We start from the raw sequence: 24,910 nt of genomic DNA, 5'->3' as shown, positions 1-24,910 counted from the left end.
TCTGTAAATCTCACTCCCATTCCTGAACTCTGTAAATCTCACTCCCATTCCCGCACTCTATAAATCTCACTCCCATTCCATCACGCTGTAAATCTAACTCCCATTAACTGAATCTGCAAATCTCACTCCCATTATGTCACATTGTAAATCTCACGCCCGTTCCTGCACAATGCAAATCTCACTCCCATTCCCGCTCTCTGGACATCTCACTCCAATGATCTCACGTTGAAAATGTCACTCCCATTCCTGCGCGCTTTAAATCTCACTCCCATTCAGGCACAATGTGAATCTCACTCCCATTCCCTCAATCTGCAAATCTCACTCTGCAAATCTCACACCCATTCTCTCAGTCTGCAAATCACATTCCAATTCACGCACACTATAAATCTCACTTACATTCGCTCACTCTGTAAATCTCGCTCCCATTCCCGCACTCTGTAAATCTCACTCACATTATTTCACTCTGTAAATGTCATTCCCATTCCTGCACACAGTAAATCTCAGTCCCATTCCCACACTATCTAAATCTCACTCGTAGTCTCTCACTGTGCAAATCTCACTCCCAGTCCCTCACTCTGCAAATCTCACTGTGCAAATCTCACACCCATGCTCTTCCTCTGCAAACCTCACTAACATTCCCTCATTCTGGAAATCTCACTCACTTTCCCACGCTCTGTAAATCTCACTCCCATTCCTGCACTCTGTAAATCTCACTCCCATTATCTCACTCTGTAAATGTCATTCCCATTCCTGCACACTGTAAATCTCACTCCCATTCCCTCACTCTGTAAATCTCACTCCTATTCTCTCACTTTGCAATTCTTACTCCCATTCCCTCACTCTGCAAATCTCACAATGCAAATCTATCACCCATTCTATTACTCTGCAAAACTCACTCCCATTCTCACAGTCCGTCAATCTCATTCCTATTCCCGCACACTCTAAATCTCACTACCATTCCCGCAGTCTGTCAATCTCACTCTCATTCCTGCACTCTGTAAAACTCGCTCCCATTCCCTCACTCTGTAAAGCTCACTCCCATTCCTTGAATTTGTAAATCTCATTCCTATTCTCTCACTCTGCAAATCTCACTCCCTTTCCCTCACTCTGCAAATCTCACTATGGAAATCTAACAACCATTCTCTTAATCTGCAAGCCTCAATCCCTTTCTCACAGTCTGTTAATCTCACTCCCATCCCCTCACTCTGGAAATCTCACTCCCATTCCTGCAGTCTGTAAATCTCACTTCCATTCCCGCACTCTGTAAATCTCACTCCCATTATCTCACTCTGAAAATGTCATTCCCATTTCTGTTCACTGTAAATCACTCTCCCATTCTCTCACTCTGCAAATCTCACTATGGAAATCTAACAACCATTCTCTTAATCTGCAAGCCTCAATCCCTTTCTCACAGTCTGTTAATCTCACTCCCATCCCCTCACTCTGGAAATCTCACTCCCATTCCCTCACTCTGCAAATCTCACACCCATTCTCTCACTCTGCAAATCTCATTTCCATTCTCCGACTCTCTGAATCTCACTCCTATTCCTGCACACTGTGAATCTCACTCCCATTTCCTCACTCTGTCAATGTCACTCCCATTCCATCAATCTTCAAATCTCACTCCGCAATTCTCACACCCATTCTCTCACTCTGCAAATCTCATTTCCATTCTCCCACTCTGTATATCTCACTCCCAATTCTCTCAGTCTGCAAATCACATTCCAATTCCCGCACACTGTAAATCTCATTCACCTAATCTAACTCTGCAAATCTCACTCCTATCCCCTCACTCTGTAAATTACACTCCCATTCCACACTCTGTAAATCACACTCACATTCGCTCACTCTGTAAATCTCACTACCATTCCTGCACTCTGTAAACCTCGCTGCCATTCCCGCACTCTGCAAATCACACTCACATTCTCTCACTCTGTAAATTTCACTCACATTCGCTCACTCTGTAAATCTCACTCACATTCCCTCACTCTGCAAATCACACTATGCAAATCTCACAACTATTCTCTTACTCTCCAAAACTCACTCGCACACCCTCGTTCTGGAAATCTCAATCCCATTCCCTCACTCTGTAAATCTCACTCCCATTCCCGCAGATGTAAATCTCACTCCCATTCCTGCACTCTGTAAAACTCGCTCCCATTCCCTCACTCTGCAAATCTCACTCCCATTCCCTGACTCTGTAAATCTCACTCACATTCCCTCACTCTGTAAATCTCAATCCCATTCCTGCACACTGTAAATCTCAGTCCCCTTCTCTCACTCTGTAAATCTCACTCATATTCTCTCACTGTGAAAATCCCACTCCCATTCCCTAACTTAGCAAATCTCACTATGCAAACCTCACTCCCATTCTGACGGTCTGTCAATCTCACTCCAATTCCTGCACATTCGAAATCTCACTCCCTTTCCCTCACTCTGTCAATCTCACACCCATTCCATCATTCTGTAAATCACATTCCCATTCCCTCACTCTGTAAATCTCACTCCCATCCCCTCACTCTGTAAATCTCACTCCCATTCTCGCAGCCTGTAAATCTCACTCCCATTCCCGCTCTCTATAAATCTCACTCCCATTCCCGCACTCTGTAAACTCACTCCCATTCCCGCACTCTGTAAAGCTCACTCCTATTGCCGCTCTCTATCAACTTCACACCCATTCCTGCAATCTGTAAATCTCACTCCTATTCCCGCACTCTATAAAGCTCACTCCCATTATCTCACTCTGTAAATTTCATTCCCTTTCCTGCATTCTGTACACCTCACTCCCAATATCTCACACTGTAAATCGCATTCCCATTCCCCACACTTTAAATCGCTCTCCCACTCCCACACTCTACATATCTTATTCGGCAAATCTCACTCCCATTCTCTCACTCTTTAAATCTCAGTCTAATTCCTCCACAATGCAAATCTCACTCCCATTCCTACATTCTGTAAATCTTACTCCCATTCCCTGACTCTGTAAATCTCACTTCCATTATCTCACTCTGTAAATCTCACGCCCATTCCCGCACTCGGTAAATCTCACTCCCATTCCTGCACACTGTAAATCTCACTCCCATTCCTGCACACTGCAAACCTCACTCCCATTCCCACATTCTGTAAATGTCGCTCTCATTATCTCAAATTTTAAATGTTATTCCCATTCCTGCAAGCTTTCAATCTCGCTCCCATTATCTGAATCTGCACATCTCACTGACATTCTTGCAGTCTGTAAATCTCACTCCAATTCCTGAACTCTGTAAATCTCACTCCCATTCCCGCAATCTATCAATCTCACACCCATTATATCAGTCTGCAAATCACACTCCCATTCCCACACACTGTAAATCTCACTCACATTTCAGCACTCTGTAAATCTCACTCCCATTCCTGCACTCTGTAAAACTCGCTCCCATTCCCTCACTCTGCAAATCTCACTCCCATTCCCTGACTCTGTAAATCTCACTCACATTCCCTCACTCTGTAAATCTCAATCCCATTCCTGCACACTGTAAATCTCACTCCCCTTCTCTCACTCTCTAAATCTCACTCCTATTCTCACACTGTGAAAATCCCACTCCCATTCCCTCACTGTGCAAATCTTACTATGCAAACCTCACTCCCATTCTGACGGTCTGTCAATCTCACTCCAATTCCTGCACATTCGAAATCTCACTCCCTTTCCCTCACTCTGTCAATCTCACACCCATTCCATCATTCTGTAAATCACATTCCCATTCCCTCACTCTGTAAATCTCACTCCCATCCCCTCACTCTGTAAATCTCACTCCCATTCTCGCAGCCTGTAAATCTCACTCCCATTCCCGCACTCTGTAAACTCACTCCCATTCCCGCACTCTGCAAACCTCACTCCTATTGCCGCTCTCTATCAATCTCACACCCATTCCTGCAATCTGCAAATCTCACTCCTATTCCCGCACTCTGTAAATCTCACTCCCATTATCTCACTCTGTAAATTTCATTCCCTTTCCTGCATTCTGTACACCTCACTCCCAATATCTCACACTGTAAATCGCATTCCCATTCCCCACACTTTAAATCGCTCTCCCATTCCCACACTCGACATATATTATTCGGCAAATCTCACTCCCATCCTCTCACTCTTTAAATCTCAGTCTAATTCCTCCACAATGCAAATCTCACTCCCATTCCTACACTCTGTAAATCTCACTCCCATTCCCTCACTCTGTAAACCTCACTTCCATTATCTCACTCTGTAAATCTCACGCACATTCCCGCACTCTGTAAATCTCACTCCCATTCCTGCACACTGTAAATCTCACTCCCATTCCTGCACACTGCAAACCTCACTCCCATTCCCACATTTTGTAAATGTCGCTCTCATTATCTCAATTTTTTAATGTTATTCCCATTCCTGCAAGCTTTCAATCTCGCTCCCATTATCTGAATCTGCACATCTCACTGGCATTCTTGCAATCTGTAAATCTCACTCCAATTCCTGAACTCTGTAAATCTCACTCCCATTCCCGCAATCTATCAATCTCACACCCATTATATCAGTCTGCAAATCACACTCCCATTCCCACACACTGTAAATCTCCCTCCCATTATCTCACTCTGTGAATCTCACTCCCATCCCAACATTCTGTAAATTACGCTCCCATTCCCGCAATCTGCAATTCTCACTCCCATTCCCGCCCTCTGTAAACCTCACTCCCATTATCTCACACTGTAAATCTCACTCCCATTCCCGCACAATGCTAATTTCACTCCAATTATCTCATTCTGCAAATGTCACTCCCAATCCTGCGCACTGCAAATCACACTCCCATTCCGGCACAATTTAAATCTCACTCCCATTCTCTCTCTCTATATTCTCACTCCCATTTCCTCACTCTGTAAATCTCACTCCCATTCCGGCACACTGTAAATCTCACTCCCATTATCTCACTCTGCAATTCCCACTCCCATTCCAGCACAATGTAAATCTCACTCCTATTCAATCACTCTGCAAATCTCACTCCAATTCCCTTAGTCTGCAAATCTCACTCTGCAAATCTCAATTCCATTCTCCCACTCCTTAAATCCTGCACACTATAAGTCTCACTCGAATTATCTCACTCTGCAATTCTCACTCCCAATCCATCACAATGTAATTCTCACTCCCATTTCCTCACTCTGTAAATCTCACTCCCATTCCCGCACAATGCTAATTTCACTCCAATTATCTCATTCTGCAAATGTCACTCCCAATCCTGCGCACTGTAAATCACACTCCCATTATCTCACTCTCCAATTCTCACTCCCATTCCAGCACAATGTAAATCTCACTCCCATTCCCGCACTCTGTAAATCTCACTCCTATTCCCTCATTCTGCAACTCACACTCTGCAAATCGCAATCTTTAAATCTCTCTCCCATTCCCGCACTCTATAAATCTCACTCCCATTCTCTCACTCTCCAAATCTTTCTCCCTTTCCCTCGGTCTGTAAATCTCACTCCCATTCCGCACTCTATAAATCTCACTCCCATTCTCTCACTCTCTAAATCTCACTCCCATTCTCTCACTCTCTAAATCTCACTCCCATTCTCTCACTCTCTAAATCTCACTCCCATTCCTGCGCACCGTAAAACTCACTCCCATTCCGCACTCTATAAATCTCACTCTCTAAATCTCACTCCCATTCCGCACTCTATAAATTTCACTCCTATTCTCTCACTCTCTAAATCTCACTCCCATTCCGCACTCTATAAATTTCACTCCTATTCTCTCACTCTCTAAATCTCACTCCCATTCTCTCACTCTCTAAATCTCACTACCATTCTCTCACTCTGCAAATTTCACTCTGCAAATCTCACTCCAATTCCCTCACTCCGTAAATCTCACTCCCATTCCCTCACTCTCTAAATCTTACTCCCTTCCCTCACTCTGTAAATCTCAGTCCCATTCCCTCACTCTGTAAATCTCACTACCATTGCCGCTTTCCATAAATCTCACTCCCAATTCTCTCAGTCTGCAAATCACACTCCAATTCCCGCACACAATAAATCTCACTTATATTATCTAACTCTGTAAATCTCACTCCCATCTCCTCACTCTGTAAGTCTCACTCCCATTCCCGCACTCTGTAAATCGCTCTCCCATTCCTGCACTATGTAAACTCACTCCCATTCCCACACTCTGTAAATCTCGCTCCTATTCCCGCATTATGTAAATCTCACTCTTATTATCTCACTCTGCAAATTTCATTCCCATTCCTGCACACTGTAAATCTCATTCCCATTCTCTCACTCTGTAAATCTCACTCCTATTTTCTCACTCTGGAAATCTCACTCCCACTCCCTCACTTTTCAAATCTCACTATGCAAATCTCATACCCATTCTCTTGCTCTGCAAACCTCACTCCCATTCTCACGGTCTGCAAATCTCACTTCTATTCCTGCTTAGTCAAAATCGCACTCCCATTCCCTCACTCTGTCAATCTCACTCCCATTCTCTCACTCTGCAAATCTCACTCCCATTCACTCACACTGTAAATCGCACTCCCATTCTCTCACTCTGTAAATCTCAATCCCATTCCATCACTCTGTAAATCTCACTCTGCAAATCTCGCTCCCATTCTGTCACACTGTAAATCGCATTCCCTTTCTCTCACTCTGAAAATCTCACTCTGCAAATCTCACTCCCATTCTCTCACTCTGTCAATCACACCCCCATTTCCTCACTCTGCAAATCTCACTCCAATTCCCTCACCTTGTAAATCTCACTCTCATTCCCTCGCAATATAAATTTCACTCCGATCCTTCCTCTTTCTACTGCCCTGCAGTACCTGTACCATAGGAGCCAGCGCATTGTAAGCAAAAATAATCCTTAAAGCTGGAGTAAACCACTGAGCTTGCGTTTCCAATATATATTATGGATATATTTAAAACTTGATGTATATATATATATATATATATACACACATCTATAGATATAAATATATATAAAACTAAAGCATTATAGATATTTTAAATATGTTTGAAAGAAAAATGTTTCACCCAAACAGATCTCTGAGAGATGGTTCTGACAAAGTCACGCTGAAAGTAATATCACAAAGTGGAATCAGTGCCAACTCAGGCTGAGTGAAACCCGAGAGTCAAATGACTCAGAAGCACCGAAATAAACTTGTCAGTTGCTGCCTTTCACATACGCGGGGAGGGACTGGGCTGTGTGCTGTAAACATGTGTAGAAAATACAGCTCAATACCATCCCTAAAACGCTTACCGTGCTTCGAGTCCGTGTAGAGCAAGTGACATTCCCTGAGGATCTTCTCATTAATGGAGAGGCTCAGACTTTCCAAGGGATTCGTAGAGGATCGTACCTTCAGGCTTCCTGACATTGCTGGGGGCACCACAGATTCCTTCAGCCTGACCTGAGACGGGCAAGCTCAGAGCTGACCAGACCAAAATACTGACACGTTTGGTGAAGCAGGAGGAGCTTTAAGTCCATGTGTGAGTGACAGAGCATGTGTGCGAGCCTGCTCACATCATCTGTTTAATCGCTCAGGGCATCTGTCCAACAGGATCATTAACCCCCGCGCTCCAATCCAGCAGCTGACTGGGGTCAACAGCGTTGGTGTTCTGTTTAATTGAATTTGGTAAAACGAAAGCTGTGGCTGAGCTCTCAATGTTCTGTTTAATACTTGTTGTAACCAAACATTTATTAACCCCTTACTTTCATGTAGAATTCGGTAATTAGGTACATTTGAAGGCTTTGTTAATTTCTCGGTGTCTAATGAAATAGCTAAAATAAATTCCAGGATTAACCCTTAATTTCCCAGTCTCACAGTAACTATAACAAATATCTTACTAATCCCTTAATGTAGCTCAGTCCTCTGTCTAAAACAGTAACTAGTTATGATCAAACTACAATCAAAATTATGGATAATCCTTAGATGTGCTGGTTTATTCATTTACTAGTTTTAATCAAGCCCCTTGTTGGCCACTTAATGCTATGTTCAGTGCAATAACTAGTGATCCTCTGTTTAATATTCCAACTCTTCATTGTGTGCTCCGAGCTCTGGTGATGCCCGAGTTCACTCAGGTAAGTAAAGATGAGGCAGGACATTCGGTCCATCGAGCGTATAAATTCACTTGGATCCACAATTCCATCACCGTCTGTAACTGTTCCTTCAAAGATTGAACAGTCTCCCCCTACCCCCGACCAAAATAGAACTTGTAGTTTCAGTCAACCAAGTATGAATTGCCTCCTGGTCCAAAATCTGGCCCTTTACTCCTCTTTACCCTTTATCCTACTTCCGATCAACCTTGTTTACTCCCCCCCCCCCCCCCCCCCCCCCGCAGTGCCTTGCCTAGGTCCACAGGTTCCACGCTCTTAGAGGCCACCTTAATGAGGTATATAAAACAATGAAGAGTGTGTCTGTTGAGAGATTATTTCAGTTTGACAGATTGGGGTGGATCAGCGGACTTGGATTGAAATTATGCTTAAGTAGGAATAGGCTAGATGTTAGGGAGCTCTACTTTTCCCGGAGGGTAGTGAGCCTGTGGAATGTGTTGCCAGCTTGTGCGGTGTGTGCTGATTCTCTGCACGCCTTCAATAGGGAGCTGGACTGGTTCTTGACCTGGACAGAGATTGCATCATTTAGAAGGTAAGTAGATGAAGAGTTGATGTACGCTTGGTCCATGTCATCTATTGGACTGTTTTCCATTGCTTGAGGGGGTATGGGAGGAATTTTGCAGCGTTTTCCCCTTAGTGGCCCTATATTTTTTCTGGTATTTAGCTGTCCCAGGAAATGACAAATCTGCGGAGAGGTAGAAAGTGTTTAGTCGCGATGCTCCTGATAACATGAATGTGGAGCAGGCTTGATGAACCAGCTGGACTTATCCTGTCAGAATTTTCCTGTACTTATATGTTCTTGCGCCGCCTCTCACGGTTGAACAAATGTGACATTTCCCTTCACTTCCCTGGTGGACGAGATCTCTTGCACTGGACCTCGGTCTAGTGGTTCCTTTCCACCCCGCTCTCAACGGTGGACTCTACCCTTGTACAAGCGTGACCAGAAGTAAGGTCAGTACCCAGGGTCAGTTCTGACTGGAGCACTTCACAGCTGCAGTATGAGAGCCTGAAACATCATATTGATTGGGTGATGTAGATCAGTCCTCTGTTTGTTTGGTTGCTCCTCCACAGTGCTCAGTGTACCAGGTCTCCTCATTCACATCACCATTCATTAAATGCTCACTGTAAGGGGTGACCGTCCTGCACATTTCTACAGCAGTTCTGTATTTTATGCATATCTAAAAAAACTTCCATTATAGCGCCTTTTACGACCTCCAGACGTCCAAAGCGTTTTACAGCCATTTATTACTTTTGAAGTGTGGTCACTGTTATAATGTGGGAAACGTGGCTACCAATTTTCACACAGTAAGCTCCCACAAACTGCAATGTGATAATGACCAGATAATCTGTTTTAATGATGTTCGTTGAGGGATAAATATTGGCCGGGATGTAGGTGAGAACACCCTTTGCCTTCTTCCACATAGTGCTATGGGATCTTTTACATCCTTCCGGGAGGTCAGACGTCTTAACGTCGGTTTAAGAGCTTTCCAAGATACGGCACCTCCAACAGCCTAGATTCTGTGCTCAAGTCTCTGGAGTGGGACTTGAATCCACAACTTTCTGAGTTAGAGGCGAAAGGGCTACACTGAGCCAAGCCTGACACTGCATTTACTCCAATCATCACAGTGTGAAAGGGCTACACTGAGCCAAGCCTGACACTGCATTTACTCCAATCATCACAGTGTGAAAGGGCTACACTGAGCCAAGCCTGACACTGTATTTACTCCTATCATCACGGTGTGAAAGGGCTACACTGAGCCAGGGCTGGCACAGTACTTATTCCAATCATCACGGTGTGAAAGGGCTACACTGAGCCAGGACTGACACTGTACTTACTCCAATCATCACGGTGTGAAAGGGCTACACTGAGCCAGGACTGACACTGTATTTACTCCTATCATCGCGGTCACCATCAGTAATGTTAGATTAGGTTCACCGTGAGAAATTTTAGACTAGGATCACCACCAATAATGTTGGAGTCGGGTCATCACCAGAAATGTTAGAGTAAGGTTACCACAAGTAATGTTAGAGTAGGGTCACCGCCAGTCATGTTAGAGTGGGATCACCACCATTAATGTTGGAGTAGGATCACCACCAGTAATGTCAGTGTGGAATCTGCACAAGTAATTTTAGAGTAGATCACCACCACTAATGTTAGAATATTGTCACCAGCAGTAATATTAGATTAGGTTCACCACCAGTGATTTTAGAGTAGTATCACCAAAAGCAATGTTAGAGTAGGGTAACCACCAGTAATGTTAGAGTAGGATCACCACCAGTAATGTTAGAACAGGGTCACCACCAGTGATGTTAGAGTACGGTCAACACCAGTAATATTAGAGTAGGGTCATCGCAATAATGTTAGAGTACGGTCAACACCAGTAGTATTAGAGTAGGGTCAACACCAATAATGTTAGAGCACGGTCAACACCAGTAATATTAGAGTAGGGTCATCGCAATAATGTTAGAGTACGGTCAACACCAGTAGTATTAGAGTACGGTCATCGCCAATAATGTTTGAGTACGGTCAACACCAGTAATATTAGAGTACGGTCAACGCCAGTAATGTTAGAGTAGGGTCACCACCAGTAATATTAGAGTAGGGTCAGCGCCAGTAATGATAGAGTACGGTCAACACCAGTAATATTAGTGTAGGGTCAGCACCATTAATGTTATAATAGGAGCACCACGAGTAATGTTAGCGTGGATTCACCACCAATAATGTAGAGTCAACACACGGAAGATTAGATCAGTTTCACCACCAGTAATGTTCGATCAGTGTCACCCCCAGTAATGTTAGAGTAAGGTCACCACCAGTAATGTTAGAGCAGATTCACCTCCTGTAACGAAACAGTAGAGTCACCACCATTAAGGTTCGAGCAGGGTCACTATCATTAATGTTAGAGTAGGGTCACCACCTGTAATGTTCGATTAGGATCATCACCCGTAATGTTAGATCGGAGTCACTACCAGTAATGTCAGAGTTTTTTCATCACCAGTAATGTTAGAGTAGGGTCACCACCAATAATGTTAGAGTAAGGTCACCACCAATAATGTTAGTGTAGGGTCACCACCAATAATGTTAGAGTAGGGTCACCACCAATAATGTTAGAGTAAGGTCACCACCAATAATGTTAGTGTAGGGTCACCACCTGTAATGTTTGATTATAATTGCCAATTGTAATGTTGTAGTAAGGTCACCTATTGTTAGAGCCGAGTCATCATCAGTGATCATCTCAATACAAAACACATTTCAATTATGTAATAGATGGGTGAAGATTTTACTGAATTAATATGAGCCATCAATAACATAACGCGGTGTCCAGGAGGGATGTTCCCTTCACAATTCACGGGGCGTGCACAGAGCACATTCACTCGGGGATTACTTTCCGTTCATTGATGTTAATGGACGGAGTTTCATGGACTGAGCTGTAGAATTTCCCCATTGACGTCCCGGGCGCACTCAAGCGGAAAATCTCCTTGTTTGTTAAGCGACTGTAACTAACACCAATTATTTTCTCAGCGGGGCACCGATTGTTTTATGAAGGGGGAGTATTTACGGATCTCAGATGTTCTCCAGTCGGAACCCTGAGGCCGGACAGAATTCACACATTCTTCTAACAAATGGAACGGCCAACAATTCAACAGATAAAGGACATTTACTACCCTGTCCTCGCATCATTTGGTTTTCCTGGTAAGTCAGTTAATCCTGTTATTTAATAGCTGTTCACGATCTCATTGTTAATGATTATGTAACAGATTCCGAGAATGTCCTCATTACCGAGTAACTTATCCAGCGGGATAATTGGGTTAATATCAGCGGGAATCCTAGCAGTCTGAGCCGCCGGTGAGGCGCTGCTCTGATCGGTAGATCGTGGGCACCGGGCGATCAACTTTCCTCCCTATACTGAGGGAGGGCGAGACTAATTCCCCAACCCAATTAATAGTACATAGATCACTAAAGGATGTATTGCCCAGTGTCCCTGGTAATCCTTTTAATTGTACCGATGTTCGCTGTCTACTTTCAGTTGATAATTCCTCGGTCTGCAGCCACCTCCACCCAACAGAAGGCTTTGAACGATAATTTGAGAATCAATTGCCGTTCAGCGAAGTGCTCCCCTCCCCTCAGCTGCAAATAACTTTCGCGTTTCTACCAATTGCCTCTTTCTTACCGAGCAGCTCCCTCGGGGCGATTATAAATAGAAAAAGCCCAGAGTTTCCACCTAAATTGAAGCTTCTGTCTCAGCTGAATATTTTATTTGAATTCATATCTTTCCAGTAATTGTTGTGAAATTAACTTTAGTACTGCTGACATCTGATGCAGCTCCCGAGACCCCGCTCGCCAAAGAAACTGAAGGAACGAAATATAAATTTCGATCAATTGTCACATGGGGCCGCAGCAGTAAAGTATAAAATTTAGTCGGTGCATCACATGGGTACAAACCTCATGGCCGGATGGTTTTAGCGCTCAACACTGCATTGAAATATATGTTTGGACGTATGTAAGGAAATCCGTTTATAGAACCATTCAATGTTTCCCTTTTAGGCGCTTTTATCTGCATCTGTACCGTCCCTGCGAGGTGCTCCAGCTTAGCCTGGACCGCACAGTAATAGTGTGAGTGGAACCTCAATCTAGTGTTAGTGGCGATAGAGTTGGAAATGAAATTCGGGACAGATGTATGACGGACGGATGGTCCGATGTCGCCTGTTTCACATTATCGCCCAAAGTCAAAATCCCCCGTTGACTCATAAGTACCTGGGGTGTCGGTAGTCATGGGGTCGCTCTCCGTTATCATTCCCAAGACTGATTCCGAGCGACCCTACCCCCGCTGCCTTGACCCGTCTGACTGAAGTAAGCAGGAAGGACGGCGGATTTTCAGTCCCTCTATAGTGAGTGTTTAATGTTTGGTTTCTTTTAAATGAAGCGTCGTCATCGCTTGCCTATATTAAATAAGAACCCTAAGTCGGAAAACAATTGAACATGTCCCCACAATATGCTGTGAGATTTATCTGAGTATGCCTGTTACTTACCTCTTGTCCCTCTTTCTTACAGCGAACTTGGTGACAATTGTGATTCTCTTCAGAGGAAATTGCGGCCTTTCCAAATGTATCTCTATCTATATGGTGGCCATGGCGACAGCAGATCTGCTTGTCATCATCTTCAATGTAATGGAGTATGAAATTTTCAGTAAACTCTTTCCACTTTCATTCTTGTCCTACACTGCCGTTTGTAAGTTCATGATGTACATTAATTGTACCAACCTAGATATGTCGGTGTGGTTTACAGTCTCCTTCACATTTGACCGATTTGTATCGATATGTTGTCAGAAGTTTAAAACAAGATATTGCACATCGAGAACTGCGGCCGCGGTTATAATGACGGTCTCTGTGCTGATCTATTTGGAAAACATCCCCTATTGGTTTGCATTTGAACATAAACAAATAATTAACAATGTTCAGTGGGGTTTCCGCCCCAGATTGGCCTTTTATTCATCGCCTGCAGGTATACTGTACACATGGTTAGAAAGTATTTTAATTACATGGATTCCTTTTGTTTTAATATTACTGTTTAATTGTTTGACGATCAGACGCATTTTAATGGCCAGCAGAGCCCGCAGGGGTCTCCGGAGTCACAGTAGTGAGAATCAGATCGATCCAGAGATAGCGAACCGAAGGAAATCTATTATTTTACTGTTCACTGTATCGGGCTGTTTTATAACCTTGTGGCTGCCAGCTGCCGTGAATTCTTTAGCTAGCAGTCTGACCGTGTATTACCGACCCAATTATACAGCTCCTGCATTTATCGCCTATGAAGTTGGAAATATGCTTATGTATTTGAGTTCCTGTACAAACACGTGTATTTATGCAGTTACCCAAACGAAATTCAGGAACGAGCTGAAGAAGGTGGTGAAATCTCCTTGCACATTTATTCTGATTTCTTTAAAGAAATGAAAAATCAAACCAAAGCTTCCTGTCCTAACCAGAGCTCAATTACAGTCCGTGTTCCATTTTAAAATGGCCGTCTTTCTGTTACGACGAAAATGGTTTGTTATTATGGAAATCAACAGGGATCAGAAAATATTTCTTCCATTGCTTGCCCTGTGTTTGATGTCTGTTGCTTTCCCAGGTGAACAGAATCGTTTCCTGCTAAAACAGCGCACTTCCCGCTCAAAATTCAAAGCGAACAGTCATGATTGAGATTCAGCAGTGGAGTAGAACATGTGGCTTCAGCGTTAACTGTTTTACACCATAGTTACTGGAATGAGACGCGCTAGTTGAATTAATGGATAAAGTTTTCTTTAGTGTAAAAACAATGAAGTGTGTTACAATCATGGTTATTTGTAATTATTCTGTAACCTTGGTGTGAATGTTGCAGGCGCTGGTCTCCCCATCAGACACCACTCCCCATTGTCTCTTGGCCTAATAGAACGAGGCTCTGTCTCCTGATAAGTGACTAATGATGGAGACGGTAGGAACTTGACCGTCGATGTGATGTTAGGTATCCCTGTTATCAAATATTTATTAAAATATCAAGTGATCATCAAAATGTCGGTATGTTATAACAGACCATTCGGCGTTTTCCCTCCACCCGAGAAAATAGCTCCAATCACTTAACCCGAGCAGTCTCAAAATCCCTTCAAACTATTTTTATTCACACACCTGTACAATTTCATCTTGAATATTGACATGATTTCTGCCTCTATATGTTCACAACTCTCCATGTAAAGATGTTTCTCCTACTCTCCATTCTAAACCTCTTACATTTATTCTATAATCAATGGCCGTTATTTCTTGATCCATCAAATAAATGAAGCAGTCTGCTTCTATCTATCCTGTCCCGTCCCTTGTTTTCCTAAATCACCCGGACACGACTAACTAAAAGATATCAATCTGGTATCAGTACACAATCTAGTGAAAGTCAGGAAAGTGTAGTTAAGATAGTTAATTGATATCTTTCTCTTGTAGATGTTTGAGTCCTTTGCTTATACTGAGCAATGGGAAGAATGTATTTGATGCTTGGCCACTACCCGAAACATGGGACCGTGCAGGGGTAGATTGTAATCACACACCTCCCGAGCTCACGATCATTTGAGAGGGATCTCAAATGGCTTGCATCGAATGTCTCGTGCTGCATGATCTTGGGATATCGCTGAGTTTGCAGAAGTGACGTTTTGCCCTTGAAGCAACCAGCATGCGATATGCATGGATGCATTTCAGGCGACGCTAGTTAAACACGTGAGGGAGAAAGAATAGAAAGTAATGCTGATAGTGGTAGATGAAGAGGGTGAATGGAGGGTCTTGCGAAACATAAAGAGCGGCATGTGCCATTTGGGTCGAATGGCCTGTTTCTGTGCTGTATATTCTATATAATTCTATATAATTCTGCGATTAAGCTGCACTGAACAACCGGTCCAAGACAAAGTCAGTCACGCTGACAACACCACTACCTGAAATGGTTAATCTGGCACTGGACAGTATGTAAAACCAATGGGTAGAGATCTCTACATTAGAATAGACCGAGACAGATATATAATGCTGATGAGACATTGTTCAGTGTTGGCCTTAAATATTCAAACGCCAACAAAGCGGGCACTGTAAGGAAATGGTAAATCATACTGTCCTGAAGAGTGATGATATGATACTGCATTGGTTTCTCCTTATATTGTAGTAATGATAACATTTAGCCTTTTCCTATTTAACAGGGAAGTATACGTCAATTTGAAGTTCCACTGGGCTGTTGGGCAAGGGCTGACCTTTCATCAATGATCAGTTTCAGGATGAAGTAATAAGAAACTTAATTAAAGACGGACCATTATATGCTGATTCAAACATTTCAGAGAACTTTAATGATTTGTTAACAGTGTGGGAAAACAGGTAGTTCTTCAAAGGAAAACATTTGAGCTTATATAACCAATTTAATTGTTACGAGTGATACAGAAACAAGAATGGACTTATTGTTCGAGGTAGAATTGCAAGTGTATGGATCAAGGGTGAAACTTTCGTTTAAATAACGAAGCAAGGGAATTAACCGTCATATCCCAATAGAAAAAGAGCTCGGTTTGTAAAGAAACCTATCATATTGATAAAGGATAATTCAATTCCATTCTCCTTATGTGGAGTTTTATTTTAACTTCCATATAATTATGTGATCTATAATTGTGTTTATTTCCAGGGACAGAAAGTGAGAAAAATGAATAAAAACTGTCTATTTGAAATAAGTATTCTGATTCGTAAAGTGCTAAGATACTGAGCTCAGAACTGTTAAACGGTTCATTACCCAACTGACCATCATAGAATCATAGAATCATAGAAGTTACAACATGGAAACAGGCCCTTCGGCCCAACATGTCCATGTCGCCCAGTTTATACCACTAAGCTAGTCCCAATTGCCTGCACTTGGCACATATCCCTCGATACCCATCTTCCCCATGTAACTGTCCAAATGCTTTTTAAAAGACAAAATTGTACCCGCCTCTCCTACTGCCTCTGGCAGCTCGTTCCAGACACTCACCACCCTTTGAGTGAAAAAATTGCCCCTCTGGATCCTTTTGTATCTCTCCCCTCTCACCTTAAATCTGTGCCCCCTCGTTATAGACTCCCCTACCTTTGGGAAAAGATTTTGACTATCGACCTTATCTATGCCCCTCATTATTTTATCGACTTCTATAAGATCACCCCTTAACCTCCTACTCTCCAGGGAATAAAGTCCCAGTCTGTCTAACCTCTCCCTGTAAGTCAAACCATCAAGTCCCGGTAGCATCCTAGTAAATCTTTTCTGCACTCTTTCTAGTTTAATAATATCCTTTCTATAATAGGGTGACCAGAACTGTACACAGTACTCCAAGTGTGGCCTCACCAATGCCCTGTACAACTTCAACAAGACATCCCAACTCCTGCATTCAATGTTCTGACCAATGAAACCAAGCATGCTGAATGCCTTCTTCACCACCCTATCCACCTGTGACTCCACTTTCAAGGAGCTATGAATCTGTACTCCTAGATCTCTTTGTTCTATAACTCTCCCCAACGCCCTACCATTAACGGAGTAGGTCCTGGCCCGATTCGATCTACCAAAATGCATCACCTCACATTTATCTAAATTAAACTCCATCTGCCATTCATCGGCCCACTGGCCCAATTTAATAAGATCCCGTTGCAATCCTAGATAACCTTCTTCACTGTCCACAATGCCACCAATCTTGGTGTCATCTGCAAACTTACTAACCATGCCTCCTAAATTCTCATCCAAATCATTAATATAAATAACAAATAACAGCGGACCCAGCACCGATCCCTGAGGCACACCGCTGGACACAGGCATCCAGTTTGAAAAACAACCCTCGACAACCACCCTCTGTCTTCTGTCGTCAAGCCAATTTTGTATCCAATTGGCTACCTCACCTTGGATCCCATGAGATTTAACCTTATGTAACAACCTACCATGCGGTACCTTGTCAAATGCTTTGCTGAAGTCCATGTAGACCACGTCTACTGCACAGCCCTCATCTATCTTCTTGGTTACCCCTTCAAAAAACTCAATCAAATTCGTGAGACATGATTTTCCTCTCACAAAACCATGCTGACTGTTCCTAATTAGTCCCTGCCTCTCCAAATGCCTGTAGATTCTGTCCCTCAGAATACCCTCTAACAACTTACCCACTACAGATGTCAGGCTCACTGGTCTGTAGTTGCCAGGCTTTTCCCTGCCGCCCTTCTTAAACAAAGGCACAACATTTGCTACCCTCCAATCTTCAGGCACCTCACCTGTAGCGGTGGATGATTCAAATATCTCTGCTAGGGGACCCGCAATTTCCTCCCTAACCTCCCATAACGTCCTGGGATACATTTCATCAGGTGTGGTTGTAAGTACAACCTTTTCAGTTTATGTTTAAGTACTATTGTATGTATTGACTGCTTAATAAACTTATGACAACTCACTTCAATGTTCAAGAACCTTATTGAAAACCTTTCGCTAACAATACCCTTCGTACTTTAATTGTGAATGGCCTTCATGTATTAATTGTGATTAAGTGGCCCCTTTGCCCGTCTTTAACGTTCCACTTAATCATGACGTTCTCTAAAAAATCAAACTCCAAATGGGTGCAGGTCTCCGTGGATCACAGGCTGTGCCTATCCGGCTGGCATCGAACTTCTGGGGAAATGATGGTGGGTTATGGGCAGTTTCGTATAATACGCACATTCCCATTTAACTGCATTCAGACGACCAACTGTATTTAAGGCACGAGTCCAGCAGCAGGCAGGTGTTTTAACTTAATCGGTCAGCGATGTATCTGCACCCAGCTACAATCGGGAGAGGCCGATGTGTAATCAACCACATCATCCAAAATCAACAGGTTAAATAGAAAGCAAAGTCATGATCAAGTAAACCATTGCATTACAGTGTCAAATTCAATCCCACATGGCTGCGATTCGCCGGGGCGGGGAGCGGAGAATCACAACCTTATGGCAATGAATCACGAACTGTTGTTTACTTAGAAACTTCTTTTCCCTTGAGTTCCCCTATTTCTAATTGAACAGAGACTGTGTATCACCGACATTCTTGTATCCTTTATATCTAATTCAAAAGCTTCAGTTTTCCCGTGTCGCCTATTTCTATCTAAGTGGTGGTTGTGTTCCGCTGGCCCCCATTGCTAATGGAAGAGTTGCTGTATTCTCAATCGTTAATTAAATATTTACTGCATTCACCTAATTTTCCCAGTTCTCAACCTTTAATTAAACAGTTACTCATTTCCTCCTATATTCCACTTTGCTCTGTTTCTAATTGAACAGTTACTGTCTTCCCCTAAATTCCTCTTTCCTCCAATTCTAATTAAACAGTTGCTAATCACTGAAATTCCACAGTCCTCTATTTCTAATTAAATGTAAGGAATCTTACAACACCAGGTTATAGTTCAACAATTTTATTTTAAAATCACAAGCTTTCGGAGATTATCCCCTTCTTCAATTGTTGGACAAAAACCTGGTGTTGTAAAATTCCTTACATTTGTCCACCCCAGTCCATCACCGGCATCTCCACATCGAATTAAATGGTCACTGTAGTCCCCTAATTTCCATTGCTGTCCATTACTAATTTAACAGTTATTCTATTCCTCTAAATTCCCATGAATGTTATTTATAATTAATCAGTTACTGTGTTCCCCTAAATTGCCCCTTTTCCATTCATACTTAACGTTACCCTAACCGCCTGAATTCACCTTTATTTTATTTCTAATTAAGCAGCTCATGTTCTCCTAATTTACTCCGTCCTCGATTTCTAATTAAGCAGTTACTGTGCCTTTCTAAATTCCCATATCCTCTAATTTTAATTGTACTGATTGGGAAAGGAGCCTGTTCCATAGATCGATCACTCGTTCACTGAAATAGTATTTCTGCAGATTAGTTTTGAATTTAACCCCTTCAAGCCCAGACCGTGTCCCCTGGTTCCACTGTTCTAGATAAGATGAAACAGCTTGTCATTTTTTACATTTTCTGTTGCAGTAACCGTACTGTCTCGCACACACTCAGGTCCTGGCTGTTCGTGGGGTCTCTGTATGTTGGTCAGAGGAATGTTAACACGAAAAGCGGAATTAAACTGCTGGTGCTAAGGCCAGCTACAATTCAATAGTTTCAGTGTTTTGGATAACATTTTAATTCATAAACTTTCAGTCACTATCTTAGACCTGTATATAATAAAAAACAGACTTGTCCTGTTGGTGAAATCTCAACATGGAAATCTCACTCACTAACCCACTCTACTTCACTACAAGTCAATAAAAATAAATGCAATGCTGCAGGATCCCATTCGATTTAATGTTTGTTGAGTAACTTGCTTGTGGCCTATTCAAATAAGCTAATGGAAAGTTGGCCTTTATCTCAAGCGGTCTGGAATACAATGGGAAGCAGTTATGCTTCAGTTATACAAAGCCTGGGTCAGACCCCATCAGGAGTACTTCATTTGGTTTTGGGCATTGCACTCAGAAAGGATACATTGGCCTCAGAGGGGGTGAAGCGTGATCATCGCCTTAAATATTCAAGGCTAACAGAGGGACTACGAGGAGTTGAACCCGCGCTCTTTGTTTCATAAAACTTCGGCTTCCCTGCTTGGCTACTGCGCTGCTTCCATGCACCCTTCGTGACACTGGACATGATTCTCCAGATGTCACACACCAGCTGTCCATCATTCTTCAATGTTAATATCTGAATTGACCTTACTTTCCAGCTTCTCCTCAAATGTATCTATGCTATTCGCCTGAACTACGCCATGTGGTGGAACGTTCCATATTCAGACTTCTGAAGAAGTTCCTCCTGAATTCCATGTTGTATTTATTAGTGACTATCTTATATTTATGGCCCCTAGTTTTGGATGCCCCCCAATCGGAAAGATTTGCTCTTTGTATACCCGATCGAACCCCTTCATGATTTTAAAGACCTCTATTAGGTCACCCCTCCGCCTTCTCTTTTCCAGAGTAAAGCGCCTCAGCCTGTTCAGTCTTTCCTGATAGTTATATCCGCTGATTTCTGGTATCATCCACCTAAATCTTTTTTGCACCTTATCCATTGTCTCTACATACTTTTTGTAATATGGAGATCAGAACTGTGCGCAGTATTCTAAGTGTGGTCTGACCAATGTTCTATACACGTTTAACGTAATTTCTATTTAGGAGGAGGTGGCCTCCTTATTCCTCCGACCAAAATACAACACCTCGCACTTATTTATGTTGAAATTCATTGTCCATTTTCATTACCATTCTGCAAGTTTGTTAAAGTCTTCTTGTGTTTTGTGGCAGTCTTCCTTAGTATTAATTATCCTGCAATTTGGTGTCAGCCACAACTTTTGATATTGTACTTCTGATTGTCGAGCCCAAATAATTTGTGTAAATGGTGAACAGCAGTGGTCCAAGTACGGATCCTTGTGGAACATCATTTTCCATCTTCCGCCAGTTTGAGTAACAACCTTTAACCCCTACTCTGCTCTCTGTTTTGTAGCCAGTTTGCTATCCATGCTATTACTTGCCTTGTGACTCCATATGACGTGAGTCACGAGTCTACTACGAGGTATCTTATCAAAGTCCTTTGGAAAGTTCAATGCATTGGGAGAGTCAGTGGATTAGGACATGGCAGTAGTTTGGGAAAGCTAATGGACCAGTTCATATTATAGGATTTGGAAACTCAGTGGACTGGGATATATCAATGGTTTGGGAAACTCAGTGGACTGGGATATATCAATGGATTGGGAAAATCAATTAACTGGGACAGATATATGGATTAGGAAAATCAGGGATTGCAAACACCAGTTTCAGAAACAGCAACGGATGGAGAACGTCAATTGACGGAGATATATAAAAGGATGGAGTGATGTCATTGAACTGGCAATGCCAAGGGTTTGCAAATTATCAATATTTAGGTAAATCAATCGCTGATTTGAACGTACTCTGCCTCTGTCATTGTATCTGCCACTATCTCTGCCTGCCTCTGTATCCATCTGTCTCAGTTTCTTTTGTGTGTTGTAAAGTCTGGGTCCTTTGACCCCTCTTTACGTGACGCCGATGCAGGAGATGAGACTATAGGTTGAGGATCAAAAGACACGTGGTCTCCGAGTGAACTTAAGACACACACTGTCTCTATCTCTCCAATACCAGCACATTTGCGAATCAGAATGTCATAAGAGCATAAGAACACAAGAAAAAGGAGCAGGAGTAGACCATACGGCCCCTCGAGCCTGCTCCGCCATTCAATAAGTTCATGGCTGATCTTCAACCTCAAGTCCACTCTCCTGCCCGATCCCCATATCCCTTCATTCGTTAGTGTCCAAAAATCTATCGATCTCAGTTTTGAATATACTCAACGACTCAGCATCCACAGTCCTCTGGAGTAAAGAATTCCAAAGATTCACAACCCTCTGAGTGAAGAAATTCCTCCTCATTTCGGTCCTAAATAGCCGATCTCCTATCCTGAGACTATGACCACTGGTTCTAGACTCTTCAGCCAGAGGGAAGCAACCTCTCAGCATTAACCCTGTTAAGCTCTCTAAGAATTTTATACGTTTCAATGAGATCACCTCTCATTCTTCTAAACAGTTCTGAATAGATTTGTGCCTCTGTCTTGTTTCAAAACCACAAAATGAAGGAATTGCTACCCCGGGGAAAACGGCCTGCAGAATTGTTAAATATTCTAAGTTTGTACGGGAATTTTGATATTGCAGCTGAAACGTCCAGAGACAAGGACACGCGCTCTCAAGTTGCTTGGGGAAAATCATTTCATTTAAGATTTGCGCTCGTAAAGTCGTTCCATAACGGGGTCAAACCCGAGCTTTTCGGTTTAGAAGGTTTACCCCTTGGCTACCGCATCACATGGCAGCATTGCTAACGACAACTGACTTACTCTTCTTGCAACAGTGCCACTGGGCTCGGTACAACTTTGCTTCCGAAGAAACGACACCCCGAAGAACGCGCCACGAGAGTTCCAGCCAGGATTGTGTCTTCGGTCCTTGGAGTGCGGCTTGAACACTTGGCCTCGTGACTCAAAGGGGAGAGAGTTCCACCACAAAGTTCACCTCAAATGCCTAACATCTTCCTTTACCCACGATTCCCCACCCTGACCGTGCACAGGCACTTTGACCCGGCAATCTCACAAAAAGTGCCTCCACAGCCCAAATATCTCCCTCTTCTGCTGCTCGTATATTGCCTCTCAGACCCAATGCGACCGAGTGCTGCATAACATGCGCCTCCTATCTGCTTATGCCGGTACTGTATCCTGGGACCCTTCCCTACCCCAGTGAGGAATGAGGTAGAGAGCGCTGCTTGGACCATTGTCTGTTTGGAGGCAGTTCACTGATACCGTCCCGTCGGTCAGTTCTGCGGCCAGGAGGAACCCGTGTATCACAGATATCTGAAGTGTGAGAGGTTTGCAGCCCCAATTCTGTTATTTTAAGGGACTGCTCCTACATTCTTGGCTCCAATTCAGCCCAACACTCCTGATCCTGGGACACCCGGTACATGGAGCAGATCGGAGGAGATCCTCGTGGGTCAAAAACCCCATCGACAGGATATGGGGGGTCCGTGGTGGTTGAGGTTCGCTCCAACTGCCAGCCTCTCTTCCGATTTATCAACCAGAACAGCACCTCGCGCGTCTGCTCGGGAATTTACTGGTGGGAAATCCGCATTTATCAGCTTCAATTCGACCTTTTTACAATTAGGTTTATATTTGTGCTATCAAGCGGCAATTACGCACCAATAACCTGCTCACCGATGCTCAGTTTGGGTTCCTCCAGGACCACTCGGCTCCAGACCTCATGACAGCCTTGGTCCAAACATGGACAAAGGAGCTGAATTCCGGAGGTGAGGTGAGAGTGACTGTCCTTGATATCAAGGCAGCATTTGACCGAGTGTGGCATCAAGGAGCCCTCGTAAAATTAAAGTCAATGGGAATCAGGGGGGAAACTCTCCAGTGGCTGGAGTCATACCAAGCGCAAAGGAAGATGGCCGTGGTTGTTGGAGGCCAATCATCTCAGCCCGAGGACATTGCTGCAGGAGTTCCTCAGGGCAGTGTCCGAGGCCCAACCATCTTCAGCTGCTACATCAGTGACCTTCCCTCCATCATAAGGTCAGAAATGGGGATGTTCGTTGATAATTGCACAGTGTTCAGTTCCATTCGCAACCCCTCAAGTAATGAAGCAATCCGAGTCCGCATGCAGCAAGACCTGGACAACATCCAAGCTTGGGCTCATAAATGGCAAGTAACATTCGTGCCGGACAAGTGCCAGGTAATGACCATCTCCAACAAGAGAGAGTCTAACCACCTCCCCTTGACATTCAACGGCATTACCATCGCTGAATCCCCCACCATCAACATCCTGAGGGTCAACATTGACCAGAAACTTAACTGGACCAGCTATATAAATACTGTGGCTACAGGGGCAGATCAGAGGCCGGGTATTCTGCGGCGAGTGACTCACCTCCTCACTCCCCAAAGCCTTTCCACCATCTACAAGGCACAAGTCAGGAGTGTGATGGAATACTCTCCACTTGCTTGGATGAGTGCAGCTCCAACAACACTCAAGAAGCTCGACACTATCCAGGACAAAGCAGCCCGCTTGATTGGCACCCCATCCACCACGCTAAACATTCGCTCCCTTCACCACCGGCGCACTGTGGCTGCAGTGTGTACCATCTACGGGATGCACTGCAGCAACTCGCCAAGGCTTCTTCGACAGCACCTCCTGAACCCGCGACCTCTACCACCTAGAAGGACAAGGGCAGCAGGCACATGGCAACAACACCACCTGCGCGTTCCACTCCAAGTCATACACCATACCGACTTGGAAATATATCGCCGTTCCTTCATCGTCGCTGGGTCAAAAACCTGGAACTCCCTTCCTAACAGCACTGTGAGAGAACCGTCACCACACGGACTGCAGCGGTTCAAGAAGGCAGCTCACCACCACCTTCTCAAGGGCAATTAGGGATGGGCAATACATGCCAGCCTCGCCAGCGACGCCCATATCCCATGAACGAATAAGAAAAAAAATTCCCTAAAATAATATGGAACTTATCCTGATCCCTGTATTTAAAATTTTAAGAAAGATATGAAAGGAAACAGAGAAGGAAATGGACACGTACACAATTTCTCACTCTCTGTCCCTCCCTCCTTCACTCACATATTCCTTTTTTTAGCCAGGGATAGAATATAAGAGTCGGGAGGTTATGCAAGAACTGTATAAAACACTAGTTAGGCCACAGCTTGAGTACTGCGTACAGTTCTGGTCGCCAAATTACAGGAAAGATCTAATTGCATTAGAGAGGGTAC

General features: G+C 43.6%; 1 protein-coding gene across 3 annotated transcripts in view; it reads right to left on the bottom strand.

Moving 5' to 3' along the window:
* Positions 1-7,461, bottom strand: part of LOC137336082 (uncharacterized) — a 44,989-nt gene extending 37,528 nt beyond the window's left edge. For all 3 annotated transcript variants that reach the window (XM_068001569.1, XM_068001570.1, XM_068001571.1), the window contains exon 1: positions 7,253-7,461. In XM_068001569.1, coding sequence (XP_067857670.1) covers positions 7,253-7,367 — 115 coding nt within the window. In that variant the 5' untranslated portion in view covers positions 7,368-7,461. The remainder of the gene's footprint in view (positions 1-7,252) is intronic.
* Between the last annotated feature and the right edge of the window lie 17,449 nt (positions 7,462-24,910).

Source organism: Heptranchias perlo, chromosome 20 (assembly GCF_035084215.1).
Source record: "Heptranchias perlo isolate sHepPer1 chromosome 20, sHepPer1.hap1, whole genome shotgun sequence".
NCBI lineage: Eukaryota > Metazoa > Chordata > Chondrichthyes > Hexanchiformes > Hexanchidae > Heptranchias > Heptranchias perlo.
Note: the sequence above shows the minus strand (reverse complement) of the source record. Positions and strands in the feature narration are given on the sequence as shown.